The following is a 20,541-nucleotide window of genomic DNA, read 5'->3' on the forward strand; positions in this document are numbered from 1 at the left end:
ATAAAATCAGATCCTGATTCTATAATAAATAGAGGACCGAAGTCAGGAGATAGACAAATTGGTGTCTTGATAAAGATGGTACGAATAATCTGAGGCCATCGAAACGCGTCGACGCTTTTGAAAGGCACAATCCAAGGACCAACATAGAGAAACTGAATACTGATTATATCTGTGTATCAAGGAACTATGTTTTGAAGTCCAAATTGGATGTGTATCCGTAAAGAATAGTAACTCTCTTTTTGTCTTACGTATATGTCTGTCTCTATTAGGTTGGTCATAATTGTGATGTATTGTACACTTACATTGTTGTTGAATATGAAATGCATATTTCCGTGAACGATTGTTTTTTATATTGTGATAAATTTTTTATGTGATTGTATTTTATTGTATGTATTTGGTAAATGACTAAATACAATGTATATATATATATAACTTTTAATAAAGTGTTGTAATAACATAGAAACATTGATTCAGTATTCAATCTCTCTATGAAATTACAAGTATCCACTAAACTGTAAATTGACAAGTTAAGGGAATCGCTTTCTCTTCTCTGCTCTGCGTCTGTCGCAAAGTACTTTCTTATCTTTATGAGGCCATGTGTTTCTAATTAGAAACACATGGCCCCATAAAGACAAGAGATCCCCATGCTCCGGCTGCAGTGCGGTCCTCTTTCACTTTCGGGTCCGCGCTTGTTTTAAATGGTGTGGATCGCCGGTAAAAGTGCAATCCCACGTGTTGTGTTAGGCGAAGATACATAAGGTAATATATCTTGTATATTAATGTTTTATTCATGCTGTGGTTGCAAAACAGTCCTGACACCCAGAGGCCCAAGTTTCATGCAAAGTATTACCGAGGGATCATCATCTTTTATATCCCAAATCCTTCGAGCTGTAGAGGTACGTCACATCCTTAGCTCAATGGTATATTTTGAGAGTGCTTTTCGGAAAGTGGGCCACGCGGAGAAGTGGCAATTTGCGGGCCAAGGAGGCTTTGCATTTAAGTAGCAGCGGCCAGTGTCCCTGTGCATCGGCTGTCACGGACGTGACATCCACGCCACGGCACGTCTTGAAGATGCGTATGTTCCACTCACTTGTTATTCCCCTCTCAATTGGTTAGACTGTCATTATGGGAACATCAGTGTACATGATAAGTGAAATGGCGCTTCGTCTGAGCTATATAATGTAAATAAAGACTCGTCAAACCTCGGACATCGATACGAATTTCCTACAAGACAGGGTGACGTCAGTGGTAAACACTACCCTTCCCATAATGCCCCAGGCGTGGGCTGGGCTCTGCAGCTGCTGCAGACCGATGGTATTAGCCAAGAGTTTCACTTTCAGGGCCGGATATTCACTCAGCGCTGCCGCCCTAGGTGCCACCACCAGCCCGGGACCCCCTGTGCCAACCCCACTCACCAAGGACTCTGGAGACAAGTGGAGCCCAAGAGCACACAGAGTCCGGTACAGGCGTACCCCGCGGCGGGCGTGTCTGGAGGGTGGGGTGGAGATGCACTACTGTTTGCCCTAACAACCTCGAGACTTCTCGCTGTCCAATGAGGGGCGGCGGCATCTCAGTGAGTGCTGGACTCTACTTGTAGGTCAGTAAGTGGAGCGCTCAGTCTAGAGGTGCTTTTGCTTTGCATTCTGAGACTTGTAGTGTTCCCAAACTGGACACCAGAGTGCAGAGTAAAAAACGGAAATGGATGAGCCGTTCTCATAAAACTTGACATTTGTGTGTATCTGCTCATAAATGCTTAGCAAATCATCCATGGGTCCTAAGGTAAGCAAGGAAAATGAGCCCGCGCCTCCTGCCACGATAGTACAAGGTAGCCGCAATTGGGTGCAGTAGTTCGCTTACAACATGAACCCTTGGTGCTACTTCGTTTGCGTTCTCACTGACTGAACAAACCGTAGCACCTTCTGAGCATTGCAGGTTTGTGCAACGTTTAGGTATCTTTTGAACCTATAAGGAGAATGGCACTTACTGTCTTAGCGCTTAGCTGTCCTTTGCTATTTTAAGCACCGGGAAAATGAACTGAATTGCTTTGATTCGATAGTAATAAATATAGAGGAGCAGGAGGATTTTGAAACCATGCGTTTATTTAATTGTGTATTTCTAACACAGCTGTACAGCGCATCTTGTTTTGAGTTACTTATCTAGTTCATTTATATAACTTTTTTTTTATATTGATCCCACTACTAACCGCTGTTACAGTGTCTGTGTGGAACAAAGACCGCATTTTCATGTAGGTTATTCTTGTCGTGTCCAATGCAATAAAATGAAATCCTGGACGTAAATGCACCTTCTGCTACATAGCACATGAACCAGCCCTGCTTACTGAGAATTCCACGTACTTAACACACACTTGTCACTCCGCAAAAACTGCCCTATGGAGCTCTCTCTTGTCATGGACTCCAGTACATGTGCCAGGGAGTCAGGGAAGCAAAATAAAACATTATACATTAAACTCGTTTTCCTATTGAAGGACGTCTTTTGCCAATGCAATAGGACTCGCATTTGCTAGAGTTTGAGCTGTTGGCATTGTAAATGACAATGCCTTCTATTTACATGTTGGTTTTTAAAACCTAAATAAAAGGCATTGTCATTTACAATGCCAATAGCTTAAACTCTCGCAATTGCGAGACCTATTGCATTGCAAATGTTTGTTTTCCATTCCAAGCTTGTCCCATCATTTACTAAGTATATTATTTTAACTTGCATTACTTGATGTAAATTCTTGAGTGAATGCATAATAGATAACACGAGTAATAAGGTCGTATGTAGCCATCGATGAGTTCGGATTACATAATAAACCAGTGGTTTGTTTGTAAATGCCACCAGAATCCCAGCATGACAAATCGGGACAACAGTACTCATTTTACCCACTATTTCTTTCAATTTACATGTTTATTTTGGGGCGAATAATGTTTTTATTTTTTTTTGTAAACAGAAATGTTTAATACGAACAGTAAGTGCAATAAAAGACCATAGTGTTTGGCTGGCTAAAATAAAGATGAGAAAAATACCGAATTGTGCAGCTAAGAATGTACAGTAAAAAAATACATTTTGCTTTGTTAAAAAAAACATCTGTCAGTAGAAGGGAGAGTTTGTTCAAGCTATTATCTGCAAGTTGCAGCCAACAATGGGCTCTCCTTGAAATGAGAATGTTCAGTTATTGTATACTTTTCATGAACAGACCGTAAATTAAACTGAGGACAATAATAAAGATGTAAAAAGGCATTTAGGGCTATCACTATGAGATGAAAACCCTGTTTCACAGGCATCCTCGATATATTTTCAATTTCTCACCAAAGTACACAAATGTATATTTCCAACACAGTGTTTCGCATTCCGCCTTCCTCTGGAACTGAAAGATTGCTTGCTTAGGTAGTAAGACCCCCTGAATCCTTCTGTAAATTGATTTATCTCAGTTAAGCAATGGAGTGGTGGGCAAACTAATACGCTATTTAGGATGAATGCCTCGCTCAAATGGTTTGTAGAAAGATAGGACTTCTTTTTAAATGCAATTTATTTAAAAAAAAAGTAGATTCTACATTACCATGGTGTAGCAGCTAAACACAACAAATTGCATACCTCTCTTGCTAATCAAGTAAAAAGCCCACAGTTGCTCATAGAGCATCAAGGGCCTATATTCGTATGCCTTGGAACAATTGCATGCAGGTGCTGCAAGCAGGATTATGCCAGACCTAAAACAGTGGATCATTATTTGTGTTGCTGTTCTCATCATTCACCGCAGTGCCACCAAATTATATGATCAGTTCTAAATGGCCAGGCATTGGCAGACTATGTGCTTTGTAAATATTGTTTCTCAAATTGATCACCTTACCTTATTGCTTTATTTTCGTTTCAGAAGTTGAGCTGTACTCTGAAGATGCAAGCAGTGTGTGGTGGAGGCATTGTGACTGTGTCTGAATGTACATGTCTGGTTGCTCTGTGGACAAAAACACACAATGAGGGCATCCTGCGATGTTTGCTTGCTGTGGCTTATGACCTGCCTGCTACTGTACCAGTCAGTAAGAGGTGCAGAACATAACAGTGTAGCGAAGCATGCAATAAAACTGCACCAGGGCAAAGGTGCAGCGGTAACACAGCGAAAACAATGGCTCTTTGGCAACTGCAGGAAACTCTCTACACTTCTTCACCATAAGAACGTGGTCCTCAATAAGTTAAAGAGTGCCATCAAAGCGGTGGAGAAGGCCTCCAGTCTCTCGGATGAAGAGAAGCTTTTCCAGGTGCACACTTTCGAGATCTTCCAAAAAGAGCTAAATGAAAGCGAAAACTCTGTATTTCAAGCAGTTCATGGGCTCCAAAGGGCCTTGCAAGGCAACTACAAAGATGTTGTGAACATGAAGGAAAGCAGCAAACAGAGACTAGAGGCTTTACGAGAAGCTGCAATAAAGGTGAGAGCTGAGCGGCATGGTCCCAGGATTCTCTAAATGGTTCTCTATTTTCTGTAGAGCAAATAAGAGAAAAGTTGTTTTTGTATTTGGATTATGGGTAACCACCAACGTAAAGCGTTTTCTACAAAACACTGTTCTAATGCTATTATCTAGAGGGTAAAGTATTGCTATATTTCTTGTTTCAGTTTCTATTATATACATTTAGGCATAAGTAGACTGCTTTCATCACTACTGTGAAAACAAAGTCTTTAGGCCCTTTCTGCTCAAATCTAAGGGTAGGTGAAGTTGTAATTATGGGTGTGTGAAATTATGCCTGAGACATTTACCACACCTACATGGGTGGTGCAAAATGTGCCATGCCAATGTCATTGGTGACATTACATTTTGTATTTAAAATAAATAAGCAAAACCATTCAGTTCCGGATGTGACTCAGTGTTCAGAACTTCAAGCTGCCCTGAAAGTCCCAATGAGTGCTCAGTTGAAACTTCAAGCCCAGTCAGGGCTACAGAAGGTTGTATGGGTTTGTTCAGTTGCCCCCCCTCTGACTTGGTGTGCACAGATTACAAGAATGGCTAGTGAACGTCCCTGTATTACTAGGCAACTGTGTGGGTGATTTGCTGTCCATCTGGCAGCTCTGATTCCTATGGCCTAAGGGCCTCAGGCCAGAGCTCCAGTGGGACCCACTTGGTTAGGGCTCCCCTGCATTACTGGTCTGGCTCCCCTGCTTGACCGGGTTAAGAAGCTCTGACCGTACCCCGGGTCAGAGATCTAACTGGCCTGGGGATGGAAGCCCTTTATCCTTGGGCACCATTTTCCAACACCCTGTGCAGAAAAAACAATGCCCAGGACAGGGTCCCCCTGGCACCGAAAGGGCTCGCCTGCTTAGCCGGATTAAGAAGCTGTGACTGGGCCCAAGTGCAATAGCTGCCTGGAGTGAAATAGAAGACCCTGTCCCTTGGCTCCATTCTCCAGTCCATCGCGTCATTTAGACCCAAGGGCGGGGTCCTGCAGGCTCAGATAGCTCTTGCCTGCTTGGCCAAGTTAAGAAACTCTGATTGGATCTTGGCTCAGAGCTCCGGTTAGCCCAGGGATGGAAGCACCTAGCCTTCCTTTTCCAGCCTGTGCCCCCGATGGGGTCCCTCAGCCGCCAAGAGGGCTTTCCTGCTTAGCCGGGTTAAGAGGCTGTGACCTGGTCCCGGGTCGGTGCTCCGGTTGTCCCGGGACACAATTTTCCAGCTTGCTGTGTGTCAAAGTGCCCAGGAAGAAGTCGCACATGTAAGTGGGCGGCTCCTCTACTTAGTCAAGGTGAAAACTTGTGTCTGGGTCCAGGTCAGAGCTCCTTGAAGCCACCCACAGCCCAGTGGCTGAGGCCCAGCTCGGGCTCTGACAGTCTGTCCCAAGGAGTCCCTCAGAATCTTTTCCCTATGACATGGTGTGACCAGATGGCTGATTTTCAAGTCTGGACATCTGGTCGCACACGCCAAAAGAAAGCATAAGAACGGGTCATCCAGATGGCTGGGCTTTCCCAGGTAGTTCAGTGAGGGCTCGTTTGTCTTTGGAGACCCAGCCAGGGGTGCAGGAGGTTGAATGTGGTCGCTAAGATGGCCTTCTCTGTCACTTGATGTGCATGAATCAAAGGAAGGCTGGTGGTTTTAGTCTGGATTCCACATTGGTAGGGACTAGGTACTAGGGACCGAGGGCCGGCCTGTACTAGGACCCTCGTGACCCAGTTCTGTGTCTGCATTCCAAACCCGTCCTGAGGGTTTTCACTTCAAGCCTGCCTTCCCGGAAAGCAGGCAGGGATGCAAACTGACATACTTGTTCAGGGCAGCCTGCTTCAGGATGGTCCATACTCTGACAGATTGGGTACACTTAGAGCGTTTTGGGATGGAGTGCGTGGCCAGCCTTACCTGTTGCTTAAAGCAAAGAACTTCCAACCCGTCTGGCATTGTCTGAGTCGAGGTTCTGCCTTTTTTGGAGAGACTCTTGAGCTCCCTCTCTTCCCAGCAGAGCAAACAGCCTGCCAGCTGATGCCCCCTTAGTGGTCTGTCCAGAGTGGATGGGGTTAGGTGGTGCTAGTTTTGGATGCCGTCTGGCGGCCCGCACCGATGCACCATACTGTGGCCCTTCTTTACCCAGTGCATTTTCACAGCAGTTCTGACCGACCTTATCATGGGGTGTCCACGCCGTCACCACTACTTCTCGCTCAGTCTGCACCTCAGGCCACCCTTCCGTTCTGTTATGGAGCAGGCTGGGTAGTTGGTGCATGTGCGACTGGCCTGTCCACCCAGCCCCCTGCAGGCAAGCAGGGACTCCTACAGCAGGCTGCCAAGGGGTGCCACATGGCAGTGCTGGACAGGCACATGGCTCCTCCTTCCTCCAGCAGGTGTGGGTACCTCATTGAGTCTGCCAGTAGCATATGTTTGTCTCAGAGATTAAGCTTTAAACCTGAAAGTACACAATGCCATAAACTGAAACTGTGAATGCTCGTTAAATCCGTTATGGTTCGTTTGATCACTCCATCCATTACTTGCATGACTGTGTTAATTCTAGAGCTAATACATGCTAGCACTGAACTGTTGGGCTGCATGCTTTTATCAGACCAAAACCAACTCTGGCTCGCCTAGCTGCTTTTTTTTTTTTATTTAAATCTGTTTTTATTAGTTTAAACAAGAACATTCTTTGGCATTCGACATGACAGGCAAGCAGATATTCATAGGCATGTGCAGGGGATCTCCCCGTATCAGGGTCAATAACTACAATCCCGATATGTATTCAAGTCAAATTATGATCGCTGCCCACTTCGGAGCCAGCTGCAGTCTCATGGGCAGTTCCAGGGAGTCACATCAGAAGCGACAGTAGTAACTGTGAATCAACCAGGCTCCTTGCCTGTACACGGATGCCACCCACCCCTTTCAGGGAGTGTGAACAGGCAAATTACCCTCAATTCCCAAAGGTTATCCATAACATCAAACGCTAACAATGGCAGCATGAACTATACATACATGTGTGTTACCCCCCCGTCTGTCAGGAACTCCCTGGCTCGCCCAGCTGCTTTGGTGACTCTAGGTAACCTCTGGCAGATCACACACCACTGTGACAGCGACAATCAATTCAGATGTCTGTCCAATCCTCTTTCAGTGGTACTTTCTGTGCCTGCCATTGTGACCATAGGTAGCATGACATCAGGGTTTGAAACCAGAGAGGGAGCCTGGGAAATGGCCATCACATTTGAGGAAGGTAGCAGGTGTGCAAATTACCCACTCCTAACTTGGAGATGTAGTGATGAAAAATAACAATACAGGACACTTTCAAGGCCCTGTAATTGGAATGAGTTCACTTTAAATCCTTTAACAAGAATCCATTGGAGGGCAAGTCTGGTGCCAGCAGCCGCGGTAATTCCAGCTCCAATAGCATATATTAAAGTCAGTGCAGTTAAAAAGCTAGTAGTTGGATCTTGGGAATTAGCTGATGGCCGGCTGCGAGGTGAGCCACCACCTGTACCAGGCCCTGCTATCTGTGCTCCCTTGATGCTCTTGACTGAAAGTCCTGATGGTTCAAAGCATTCAATTTAAAATAATTGAGCGTGTTCAAAGCTGGCCGGTCGCCTGAATACTTTGCCTAGGAATAATGGAATAGGACTCTGTTAGAGTCAGTATTAGAAAATCCTTTACGGGAGTTCTAATAGTGTCTTCTGTCCTAACAGAAGACCTTTCCATAAGGTATTCCTCATCCATAGCTAGTAGCAGTACTTAAGCGGATTCCCTTAATTCCTAAAAGGCTATTAACTGAATACAAGTCAGTGGCATTAAAGGAAGAAGTAACCAGTTTATTTTCGTCAATTCTCTAGAAATGCATTATTGCAAGGGGACAACTCCCTCCAATTTACCTTGGAGGTTTTATCCTCTTTGGAGATCCTGAAGGAAGTGCAAAGACCTTAAGACCTAATTTTGGGCTTGCATTTTCTATTAGGTAAGGTCCAACTCAATACGAGCTGCCTCCACCATCTTATTGGCAGGACATTTAAATAGTTGTTTCAAGCACAATTCTTTGTGCTGTTTCCAATCTGCATGGGCATTGAATTCACCTTTTTATTGTACTATTCCAACAGAAGTGTTCATGATTAGTTGCTGATCTCGATAAAATGTTGTAAAGGATTATGTAAAACAAATACATTGATCAATAGATGTTGTCAGCCTCTGATTTAAGGGTGAATAGTATCAGTGTTGAGTACCTTTTCCAGGCAGGTATTATGATCCACTGAGTGATTTTGAAGATCTCTTGGGCTAGACGTTGGCTTTGAGGAAGTGATATACTTACGAACTGACATCCTGTTTTCTATCCAAGGCTTTTATCTTTAAAAAGTGTTGCTCTCAGGTGTGTTACTTAAATTTGTTCAATGGAAGCAAACCAAAACTACATCGCCAGAAAGAATTAGGCTGTCTAATATGAGTCAGGAAAGCAAAAAAAGAGTTTGACAACATGTAATAAGATGGCAAAGCCAGTGCTTAATCTCCAGAAGGATGCTTGTTAGGGATTACGGTAGTATTCCAAATTGTGTTGTAAGCACTTTTGCATCTCAGTCCACAAAACACAGTCTAGAGTTTGGGGCACTTGATTTCATGGTTCATGCAGGGAGAGGTTGATGTAAATGGCATTGCCAATGGGCCATTCACTGTGGTAGTATGTGTCTGTAGTAGAGTAATGTTCAGATTACCTTATACAAGGTCTTATATAAGGTGTGATTGGTTAAAAAAGAGAAAGACCTTACAGTAGATGGCCAGTCTATGATGTGTTTTTTATCAGAAGTTGCTTTGCGGATCTTGTGGTATCAAGTGCAGAAGGGCATGAAACTGTCCAGCCGCAAGGAGTAAATGCCAGAAGGTGCGTGGTGGGAGCAGGGAACATAACTTTCTAGACCCTTATTTATAGATGTTTCCTTATTCCAACCATAAAGCTTTTTCATAGCTGTTTCTGACATGTAGTAGTAGTCTTTGACCAAGGAGATGAACACGGCTTGTATTCCATCATGATTTAACATTCCTACTGTTAATGTGACATTTAAAATAGTAAGCTAAGTCAAATCATTCCTTTGTTAAACCTGCTTGATTTCTGTATATTTTATTCATGTTTTACAGGAGGAGCAGGAGTATGTCGAGCTCCTTGCAGCAGAGAAACATCAGGTGAACGCTCTCATGAACATGCAGCATCAGAACAAAAGCCTCTCCATCCTTGATGAGATCCTTGAAGATGTCAGAAAGGCAGCTGATCGGCTGGAGAAGGAAATTGAAGAACATGCCTTTGACGACAACAAATCAGTAAGTGAAGAAATGGGGAACACACCTTCAGCTTTTCTTTGTTCTTCATTTCATATTCTGCCTCCTGTGTTGGGCTGTATAGTGAACATGCAAATCTGAGGTCCATGTTATCAAATACCTCATACTTTACAACACTAAATGGGCAATAGCTGTTTTCATTCTGTTTGTGATTATATCATGTTTTGTGGCTGGACAAAAATGTCTTTCAGCAATAGGGTGCTAATTGTACCATTTGATGTTTGTGATCTGGGCCCTTTTCAGTGGTACCTTTCCCATGCTAGCTGGATCCAGGAAGCCATTGACCTTATAATCCCCTATCCTTTCAACAAGTCAATGTTTTGAAATCTCTACCTTTATACAATTTGTGCAGCCCATGCAAGCTTTAGTAATCACTAGGCAAGAGGATATAAATACTACTTCAGCAAATGTCCCACAGGCCTTACTTGCACGTTGAAAGTAGTATGATAGTCTTAAAGGTGGACTGATTACTGAACCAAGAAAACTGGAAATCCCACCTTCTCCATGTGATTTACTTTGGATGCATATTTCTGCAAGAATCCAGGTCAAATTGTTTTGGCACGCTCACAAAGCTTTGCATCTGAAGAAACCACTTAATTTAACAAAGCTCCTCTCAATTTCGGACATCGTAAGTGATCCCAGTGATGCAAATATTAGAATGTTTTTATTTGAAAGAGAGGCAGTTACCTGAAAATGTTGATGGGTGAAATCCTCAGAATGAATGCTTAAAAATAGTAATTGTGTCGTTGTTTTCGTGTGGAACAGGGGAAGCAGTTAACAGCTCAATATCTAGCAGTAAGTGAAGGAAAATAGGTTACTTGAACAAAGAAAGAGCTGAGGTTCACTTGAGTAAAGAGAGAAGGGGAGCACCTGTCAGCTAATAAGAGAAAGGCACAAAAGGTGTTATGGTGGGTTTCAGAAGCCCCCTCTGCTTTGTGGTAGACTTGGGTGGCGCACAGTGTAGTGCATTCTGCGCTCCTGGAGAAGAAAAACCAGCACTCTTTCCTGTGAACTTCTCATTCAGTGACGCTGTACAGCGACTCAAGTAGATCCACATGGCCGTAGAAAGATATGTTCATGTGCAGCCATCTTGTTAGTTTGCGCAAGCTTGACCAACCCATACAGCGTTCAGGTTGTAGTGAAAAGGAAAATAATTGTGTTGCTTTTTTCTTACTGCGTCAGGTACCTCATCATCTACTTTAAGTTGACAAGTGTGGACATTTTATTCTTTCTTTTTTAATACAGCAAGTGCAATGGTATTATATTAATTAAAAAAAACGAAAACCATATAATGCATTGGTTTTGCAGGTTCAGCACAGATTGAAATTGTAGGGACAGCTAAGAGTTCTGTGTGTCATGTACTGCTGCTGTTAGGGGATGTAGTAATACATCATTTGGTTACTAGACTGCACAATGTAGCTCCACCACTATTTTTCTTGAACAGCCCTGATCCAGTGGTGAAATATAGCAAGTGGAAATGTCTTTTTGTAAACTATGCTAGGGTTCATGCAACTAATTTCAGTGCTGAGTGCAAGTATTCTCTTCTCATGCACTATTTTAGAGTTGAAAAGTAAGCATGTATTCTCAAGCTAGATTGACACTATCTGCCTCTTGGCAGTACAATCATGTAACACTATCTCTTTGACTTAGGGGAACAAGGAGAAAATGAGATAGTGGGAGACTATATGACCAGTCTGAGGAAAAAACTTCAAACTGCAAGTTTAGTGGTGCAACAGAAGAGATGATAAGGGGCCAATTGGCCTTAAAGTGTGATAGCATTAAAGCAAGGGAGGACCTTTGGATAAAAGATGAATCTCTAGTAGAGGAGGTGATAACAATGGCCTAAAGAGTAGAATACACAAAAGGCATGTGAAAGTACTGAGTGGTGCTATAAATAAACAAATGTTTCACCAAGACAAAGTGGATGAAGTAGTATGAGAAGTAAACCTTGTGTCTGATGCTAAGAAAAACAAAAGTAATTTAAGCAGTGCATTTTTTGTGTGTGCAAACAAATTCACGAAGCCAGTACGAGTGTTTGTCCTGCCATACAAATGCAATCAGTTTGGTGGAAAAAAAGGACACTTCAACAAGTGTTTTAGAAGAAAGATGAAAAAACGAGCAACGTTGGGAAGGTGATTTCCCATGATGTCGTATTTCAAGCTATTGGTTCAGACAAAGATCATTTAAGTACTACAGTAAAGATAGACAACATGGATATTCCAATAGGATTTGATTCCTGTTCACATTTGTCCATAGGTAGTAAATCCATATTTGAGGATAATTTTAAGGGGAAAATAAAACTAGGTAAAAAGGATGTGTGTCCTGTGGGTTACTGGTGGTAACTCACCTAAAAATGTTGGGTTACTTTAACGCCTGTCTGGAGCTTGGAAGGAGCTATTGGATTGCTAAATTGTATGTTTCTAACAATGGATACCATTTGATAGGGTTGCCTCATCAAAGATTGTTTGGTTAGATTAGGTTAAATTGTCACATTGAATCCTAATACTAATCGTCGGATGCAAATCCAGGAAATTGAACAAAATGTGAAACATTTTGAGAAAAAGAATGAATTAGGGTGCTAACAGTATTTATACTAGAATAAGATTGGAAAAAGAAACAGTGCCAGTTGCGGAGGTAAGACGTGTGCCTGTAAGTGCACAAGACTGTGATAAAAACCCCAAAAAATAGAACGGCTCATTGACATGGGAGTGATAGAATCTGTTGAACCAACAAAATGGTTGGCACCAATAGTTGTTGCTAAAAAGCAAATGGCGAAATTCACTAATATGTTGATCTTAGAGCTCTCACCAGGGAGGTGACAGGAGATAAGTTCTCACTTCCAAACAGAGATGAGATAGTAACAACCTTAGCCAGAGCAAAGTATCGCTTAATCAGACTTCAGCTTATCACCAAGTTTAATTGGGCAGCTGCTCTAAGACTTGACAGCTTTCATCATGCCCATGGTAGCACATAGGTTCAAGAGAATGCCTTTTGATTTGATATCCACTACTTCAGTTTTCCAGAGAGTGATGACCTACATTTTGGTGGAATAGCTAAAGTCCTTTGTTATCAAGAGCTTTTGACACCAGGGAGGGATATGATGCAATGGTGCATTTAGTTTTGGATACGTTGATGATTGCAAGCCTTACTGTAAGAAGAGACAAATGCAAGTTTGGTATGCGTGATGTAAACTATATGGGACATCATATATCTGGAATAGGTGTCTCACCCAAGAATTAGTGGATGCAATTTCTGAGATAAAAGAGCTTCACACTAAAGATTAACTTGTGTCTTTTATAGGTATGGTAGGGTAGTTCAACAAGTTCATAAAGGGATATGCAGATAAATCGGTCCACCTAAGGAGCTTGCTGAGCAAAAAGATGGATTTCTGTTTTTTTGGAATGAGGAACGTTAGAGAATTTTGTTAGCTTAAGGAAGATCTGAAGAATGGACTGAGCTTGCAGGCATATGTACCAGTCGATAAAACATGTATTGTAACAAATGCAAGAATTAAGGGTGTAAGTGCAGTTCTATTGAAAAAGAGATGTGGTGTAGAGCAGTTGATTGCCTATTCTTCACATTATGCAAGAGGACTAGAACTGAGCTACTCTGTCATCAAGAGGGGACCTCCGGCTGTTTACTGGGCCTTGAGGAAGTTTCAAAACTTACTGTGAGGTATATTTATGGTATGTTCAGTCCACAAACCGTGGTTAGAAATCTTCATGAGAAAGGGGTTAGATTCCCTCTCTTCAGGAAAAAGTAGATTGGTAATTGCTCTTCAGGAATTTGATTTCAGGTGTGAAGAATTTTCAGGCAGTTTGTCCTGTTTAGTGGTGAATGATGAGAATAGTGAAGTTCAGGATGATTTTGGGGAAGAGGACATGAGTGTGTGTGTGTCTGTGTATGTTCGCGATGGGAGCGATAGCGGAGGATGACTGGAAGTTAGAAATGGAAAAATAATTCTGGACCTAATTAAGAGTTTGGAGGCTGGGATACTCTGTCACAAACATGACCAATGTCCCGTCCGCTATTATTACAAGATCCATAGGCTATAATGGATTTGTAATTTGGTGGAGGGGATATCCGTCATGTTTGTGACGAAGTAACCCTGTCTGCCAAACTCTTAATCAGGCCCTCCTTTTTCATAAGTGTTAGAGCTGATGCTACCCGGGAAGTTTGAAGAATTAAGCAAGGCATGGTCATGGTTAAAGGAGAATGATCAGCTAATTAGGTAGTTTTGTTAAGAGGAACAAGGTTTGTACCTCCGTAAGGTTCATTTGTTTTTTTTGTTTTTTAAACAGATTTTTCTTGGTTTCCTTTACAGCAATAGCAATCATGAGCCATGGAATAGTGCGAGGGGATATGGTTACACGCTCCGGCTAAATGACATTCATCAATTAACATGCAAGTCAGTGAGGTTCAATATATCAACAGATCCTGGTGCATTTCAATGTCCGCACAAACTCATTGGTAACCGAGAAGAGTCCCGGGTCTTCGTATTGGATCGAAAGGAACCATGCACTCCCTGCAGAATACCAGTCCAACATTCCAGTCAGAGTTCCGAATAAGACCTATGCCCGTAGCTGGAGGCAAATGTAGCCTAAATGCGAACCCCAGTATTGTCAGAGGTTTTTAACGCCACTACTTGTAGTTCCCAAGCTCTCACCCTATCCATCGCCTTATCACTCCCCGTGCGGTTCGCAATCTGCATCTGAATCACTCCCTCACACTCAGCCCATTTCAAGAGGTCCGCTTTCCACTGAGCGGCACTAGGAGCCCGCTGGTCTTTCCAGTGAATAGTAATATTTCTTTTGACCAGTAGGAAGCCCAGGTCAATAAATGTACTAGTAATTTTGTTTTTGGAGGTGTGAGGAAACCTGTGTGAGATGCAGTGAGCCATGGAGGGATCCAAATCCCAATCAGTTATGTCCGCTAGCAATGCTGTCAATTCCTCCCAGTAACTATGCAATACCGGGCACCCCCACAGCATGTGTCTGAAATCTGCATTATCTGCAAAGCATCTCTGGCAAGTCGCAGGGTGGGTCGGAAAGTATTTGTGTAGCTTCTGTGGGGTAAGATACGCCCTGTGAAGAATATGGAAGTGTATTACCTGGAACCGTGCATTCCGTGTGCTTTTCCAGGCCCTCTCTACTAGTGCGTCCCATGTCTTATCGGGGATAGCAGTCTCCAGGCCCTCTTCCCACTTAAGTTTCTAAGCGGAAAGAGGGGGTAAGGATTCCAACATCATACGTCGATAGAGGCATGTCACCGCCTTGAACGTGCCTGCTGCTAGCACCACGTATTGGCTTCCCATAGACGTGGGCGGTTCTGTCAATCCCGTCCCCCAGTGCTTCCTGATGGCTGTCGTGAGGGCAGTTTACTGCAGAAAATCGCCGCCAGGCAAGTCATGCCGGCCCTGCAGCGTAGCAAATGGGAGAAGGGCTCCTCCCTCATAGAGGTCTCCCATCGTGGTTAGGCCTTCCAGTGCCCAATCCTCCAGTTTGTGCCATGTGTCTCCGTGGGGCAAGGCCCTGCACATCTGCAAAGGTATCTCTGGGGCATAGGGGGCGTTTGATCGAGGCCCTCTGCAGGTAGCGGTTCCAGCATTTCTGTGCCGTGGCAAATTCTAGGGTGAGAGGACGGGGACCCATCGGGAGATGCAACACTATGCGGGACAAAACCATCAAGGGCCCATATTCCACTCCTGGTTCCTCCCCCCCTCTAGCGACCCGAGCGACCCATTGTGTGAGCCATTGGAACTGAGCTGCCAAATAATAGGTTTCATAGTCTGGAACCGCCAAGCGCCCAGCTGCTCGGGGGCGCATACGTGTTTGAAGGGCCACCCTGTGCCTGCCCGCACCCCACAGTAAAGCAGTGATCATTGTGCGGAGTTGTTTGAAATAGGGAGCCGGAATACATATTGGGAGGGTCCCATATAGATACAGGAGATGGGGGAGAGTCACCATTTTAAGGAGTGCCACTCGTCCCATAAGAGACAGGGGGAGGGAGCTCCAAAAGTACCTCTGTAAGGTTCATAAGGTAAAATATTGGCACACATGAGGATAGCTAAGACTAAAGAAAGAATGTGCTCAAACATTTGGTGGCCATGGGTAGACTAGGAAGTGGAACATATGGTGAGATGGTGTAAGGAGTGCAACAATAGCAATTAGGTTTTGTGTGCTAGAGAGATACCCATGGTGTGTAGAACTCTTCCAAAATTTCCATGGAATTAGGTAACTATTGATATAGTTTGACCATTAAAAGGAGAAGATGATACACCTTACTTAATTGTGTTAATGGATCTCAACTCAATGTAAGTAGAGGTTGGGTATGTGCAAGAAACCTTGTTTGCAGCTATAATTAGGTTTTTCGGAAGAGCTGTTTAAGAGAGAGTTTTCCTAACTGTTTCATCTGACAATGGACTTCAGTTCTGTTCGGTTGAAATGGAAATGTATCCTAAACATTGTGGGGTACAGCATAAGAAGAATTTGATCTACCTTCCCAAAACCAATGAAGCAGTAGAAAGGATAAGCAAAAACTTGAAAGAGAGCATAAAATTGGACGGGGTAAACAGTTAGGATTCGAGGATAGCCTTGCGGGGAGCAAATCACATTATATTCCTCCTCATTTCTCCAATGTGAAATCACCCTTTGAACTCTTCAAGAGGATGGGTGGGGGGAAAAAGGGGAGCAGTTCAGTGGGCTAGGTAAATGGTTAAAGAAAGAGCTGCAGGTGAAGAGACATCAGTATTTTGACAATAGTAAGTGTGTGAGGGACATTGATTCTGTATTGAAGACTGGGTGAATGTGTCCATCAGGTCTAAGCAATGGTCAAAACTCTGAAAGGCAAAACAAAATCGTAAAAATGTTCCAAGACTCCATAAGATTGATGATGGAAGGATTTGGAACTAGAGTCCGGGTGTTGTACCACACTCATACAAAACATACATTGGTCTTTATAGAAAAGAATATGTGAACAGCCAAGCAAGTGACTTAAACAATGGCTGTCAGGATGTTGTTGGTAAGAGAAGTTGTAGAGTGAGAAAGCATCCTAGTAATTTGAGGTATTTTTTTTTAGTAGTTGATCTATATATAACTTCTGTACAACCTTGCTTTATTCATTTGCTTATTGACGTTGTTCTTGTCCTATTTCTTTTTAGAATGTTGTTTTGTTAAGTGAGGTCTTTATGAAGAAGGGAGAAGTGTGAAATGCCGTCTCCTTTCTAGATGCCTTGCACTGTTTGTTATACCATTCTAGAATCCTTTGATGGAAATATTAGAATGCTGGTATTTGGGTCAGCTTCCGTTATTTGGAGCTGGCAATGGGTGAAATGCTGAGAATAAATGCTTTTGGATTTAAAAGTACTAATCATGTTAGTATCTTTGTGTGGTACACCTAGTTACATAGACCTTATAAACCACACGTCTGTTTTATCTGCACATCTTGATATGAGGTTTTATTTGGAAAGCAACATCATATAACTAATTACTCTTTTACTAAAGCAGTTGTTTCTAAATCCTTAAACAACTTTTTTGGGGGGATTACTTTATCAGTCCTGTTTGGAAACCGGTGCCATTGCTTTGTTTGTTGGTAGCAGCCAAGGCATTACTTAATTGAACGGCACCCTATTAGAGTTATGTGGTGCTCCACAATATTTAGACCCCTGTTCTAAGGTATATTAAACAAGCATATGCAATGCAATTGGTCTCGCCTTTGGGACCTTATATGCATTTAGCAATGCAGCACATTAGCCTGGGTGCTGAAACGTCTACTGTTCTTTAACATGGAGGGAAAGTAAGCACCAAACTGCGTGACACGCCAGGTATGGGAACACATAGAAAGAAATATTGCCTTTCAGCAGGAAATGGTATAGTCCAAAGCTCTGTTTTTAATATAATCAACTTTATTGCATTTTTGATACAACAATACAGCAGTATCAAATCAAACATATCATCGGGGTGGATTACAATCAAAGCACGCTGTCTGAGACTCAAAGAGCACCGGTGAAGTAAATATAACATTTGCCCATCAGTAAATAGTTCTTCCAACAGACTCAGACCTCTCAGGCGGGCAGCAAGTTAAACCATTTGCCCCATATTTTGCCAAAAGGTTCAGGACAGCCTCGGGCCTCGAAGAGGGGCTCTTCCTGGGCTCCACACCAGTCGACCCCACGCCTCCACTGCCTCAGTCGGAGGTTTAGCCTGGGATCATAGCGTTGCTATATCGCGCTTCGCCACTGCCACCGCTGTTCCCAGGAGGCGCCTATCCGCCCGGGACCCATCTAGGCCATCAAACACCCCCAGGATCAGACGCAGTGGGTCATGGGGGACCTCCCAACCTAGAGCCCGCGTAAGCTCAAGTTCAACCCCCCCGCCAAAACGGCTCAAGAACGGGACACTGCCACACCACATAATAAAAGTCCGCTGGAGCGTGACTGCAACGCGCGCAGGCCGGGGAAGGACGCATGTGGGCGCTGTACAGGCGTGCGGGGGTGAGATATGCCGCATGGAGGTAGTAAAGTTGGACGAGACGTAATTTGGAGGAGGTTGTCAGGGTCTTAGGAGCCATAAGTGCGTCTCTCCAGTCCGCCTCCTTCAGGGGACCCAGCCATCCCTCCCATCGGGCACCGAGTCGGACGAGGGACCATTGTTCACCAGGGATCGGTATATCCGTGACACCCCGCCTTTGCCAAGGTTCCCCATCATCACCTGGGCCTCCAAGGGGCTGAATTCCGGAAAGGCAGTGGGGGAGGGAATGTGCGTGTGGAGGGCATGTCTGAGCTGCAGATACTTGTAGAATTGGGATGGAAGGAGGGAGTGACTCTGTTGTAGGTCTGCAAAGGATCTGATATGGTCCCCCACCCAGATGTCCCCTAATAACGAGACCCCGACAAGGTCCCACTGGCGCAAACCTTGGAGCGATGAGAGCCCCCCCCCAACCATGCTCCACTCCACAAGGGCGTCTGCCTGGTGAGTCTCCGGTCCCACCGTGCGTGGAGTAGGGCTGTGCGCCAGGCCATTAGCACCACCCTAGTGATGGGGGAAGATCCCGCGGCACTGGGCTCCCATATAGATAAGCTTGAATGTGCGCAAAGTCCATCGACCGGAGTTCCACCCGGTACGCCGGGTCGGACCAGCCGCCCGCGAACCAGTCGTGGATCACGATTAGTCATGTGGCCAGGTAGTAGAGGTGGAGATTAGTGACCCCCATGCCCCCGTCATAGGATGGAATACGACAGTGTGCTAGGGACATTCGCGGCCTCCCGCTTCCCCATAGAAACCAAGTGATGACGCCGTCTATTTCCCGAAACCAACTACCGGGGAGATGGGCGGTGATATTTTGTAAGATGTACAGAAAATGAAGGGAGAACCATCATTTTGGACAGGGCACTCCGGCCTAGGGGGTTGAGAGGGAGGGATTGCCATTTCCTAAGGTCCGCCTTGGCTCTGGCGACCAAGGGTGTGACGTTCAGGGCCCACTCAAGCTCCGGGATGAGGGCAATCCACACATCCAAGTACTTGAACGATTGCCTGCGCAGGGGAATAGTCGTTTGCCAGTCAAAGCACGGACTTTGCCGGGTTGAGCCTGAGGACGGAGACCCGTTCAAATGCTGAAAGAACGGCCAAACATCGTGGGCCTGTGTTCTCCGGGTCTGCCAAGAACAACAGGACGTCATCGGCGTACAGGGCTATCTTGTCGGTGTGACTTGGATCCCAGGCCCAGCCCCGGATAAGGGGGTCCTGACGAATGAGGGAGGCCAGGGGTTCCATCGCCAAAGCGAATAGAAGCGGCAAGAGTGGGCAGCCCTGGCGAGTGCCCCTCTGGATGGGGAATGCCTCAGACAGCACACCGTTAATGAGGACCCGTGCCCGAGGAGTAGAGTAGAGGACCCGGATAAGACGCCGGAAGGGGGAGCCGAAACCCATCCTCTCCAACACCTCCTCGAGATAACGCCAATCCACTGTGTCGAATGCTTTTTCAAAGTCTATAAAAAGCAATACCAGGTACGGGGTAAGGTGATGGCGGTGTGCGAGGGCGAGGTGAAGGCGGCGTATGCAATGCTGGGTACCCCGGAATGGCATAAAACCGCACTGATCTGGGTGAACCAGGTCGTGCAGGTGAGGACGGAGCCGCTGGACCAGCACAGTGGCAAAGAGTTTGACTTCCGTATTGATGAGGGAAATAGGGCGGTAATCCGCGCAGTCAAGGGAAGGCGACTGTGTCTTTGGGATGACTACAATAGTGGCCACGCCCGTCTCTGGTGGGAAGGATCCCTCCTCCACTACGTGCTTAAATAGGGCCGTTAAGTGGGGAACCAGTGTGTCGCGAAAGGCTGCGTAATATTCCTGGGGGTAGCCATCGGGTCCGGGGCGCAACAGCGAGATGGCCCGTGTATCTCTTCCGGAGTGAAGGGGAGGTCAAGAGCCTCTGAAGCCGCCTGGGAGAGGCAGGGCAAGTGGGTTCCGGCCTGGGCCAGCAACTCCGCCAAGGAGGTCCGTGGAGGTCGGGCCGCATAAAACCTGGCGAAGGTTTGAGCGATGACCTGGGCTGTGACATGGTGAGCCCCGGTCTCGGCCCGGATCTCCGGAATAATACGGTTGGCTCTGGGGTAGGACACTAAATTGTGCAGCAGTTTGCCATTCTTATCGCCCAACCATAAACGCGTGCCACCGGGGAGCGCCATAACATTTTAGCAGACTCTAGCGAGATCTGGCATATCTCCTCGCGGAGCAGCCTGAGCTGCAGAGCGGAGTCCTCACTGTTGTTGACGGCCTGGGCTTCC

At 45.0% G+C, this 20,541-nt stretch overlaps 1 protein-coding gene across 3 annotated transcripts in view; it reads left to right on the forward strand.

Annotated features, from left to right (window-relative positions):
- The window catches only part of SLC9D1 (solute carrier family 9 member D1), a 444,459-nt gene that overhangs the window by 110,271 nt on the left and 313,647 nt on the right, over positions 1 to 20,541 (forward strand). For all 3 annotated transcript variants that reach the window (XM_085622704.1, XM_085622705.1, XM_085622703.1), the window contains exons 2-3: positions 3,872 to 4,421; positions 9,561 to 9,740. In XM_085622704.1, the coding sequence (XP_085478830.1) occupies positions 3,972 to 4,421; positions 9,561 to 9,740 (630 nt within the window). In that variant the 5' untranslated portion in view covers positions 3,872 to 3,971. The remainder of the gene's footprint in view (positions 1 to 3,871; positions 4,422 to 9,560; positions 9,741 to 20,541) is intronic.

This window comes from Triturus cristatus, chromosome 8 (genome assembly GCF_964204655.1).
Source record: "Triturus cristatus chromosome 8, aTriCri1.1, whole genome shotgun sequence".
Taxonomy (NCBI): Eukaryota; Metazoa; Chordata; class Amphibia; order Caudata; family Salamandridae; genus Triturus; species Triturus cristatus.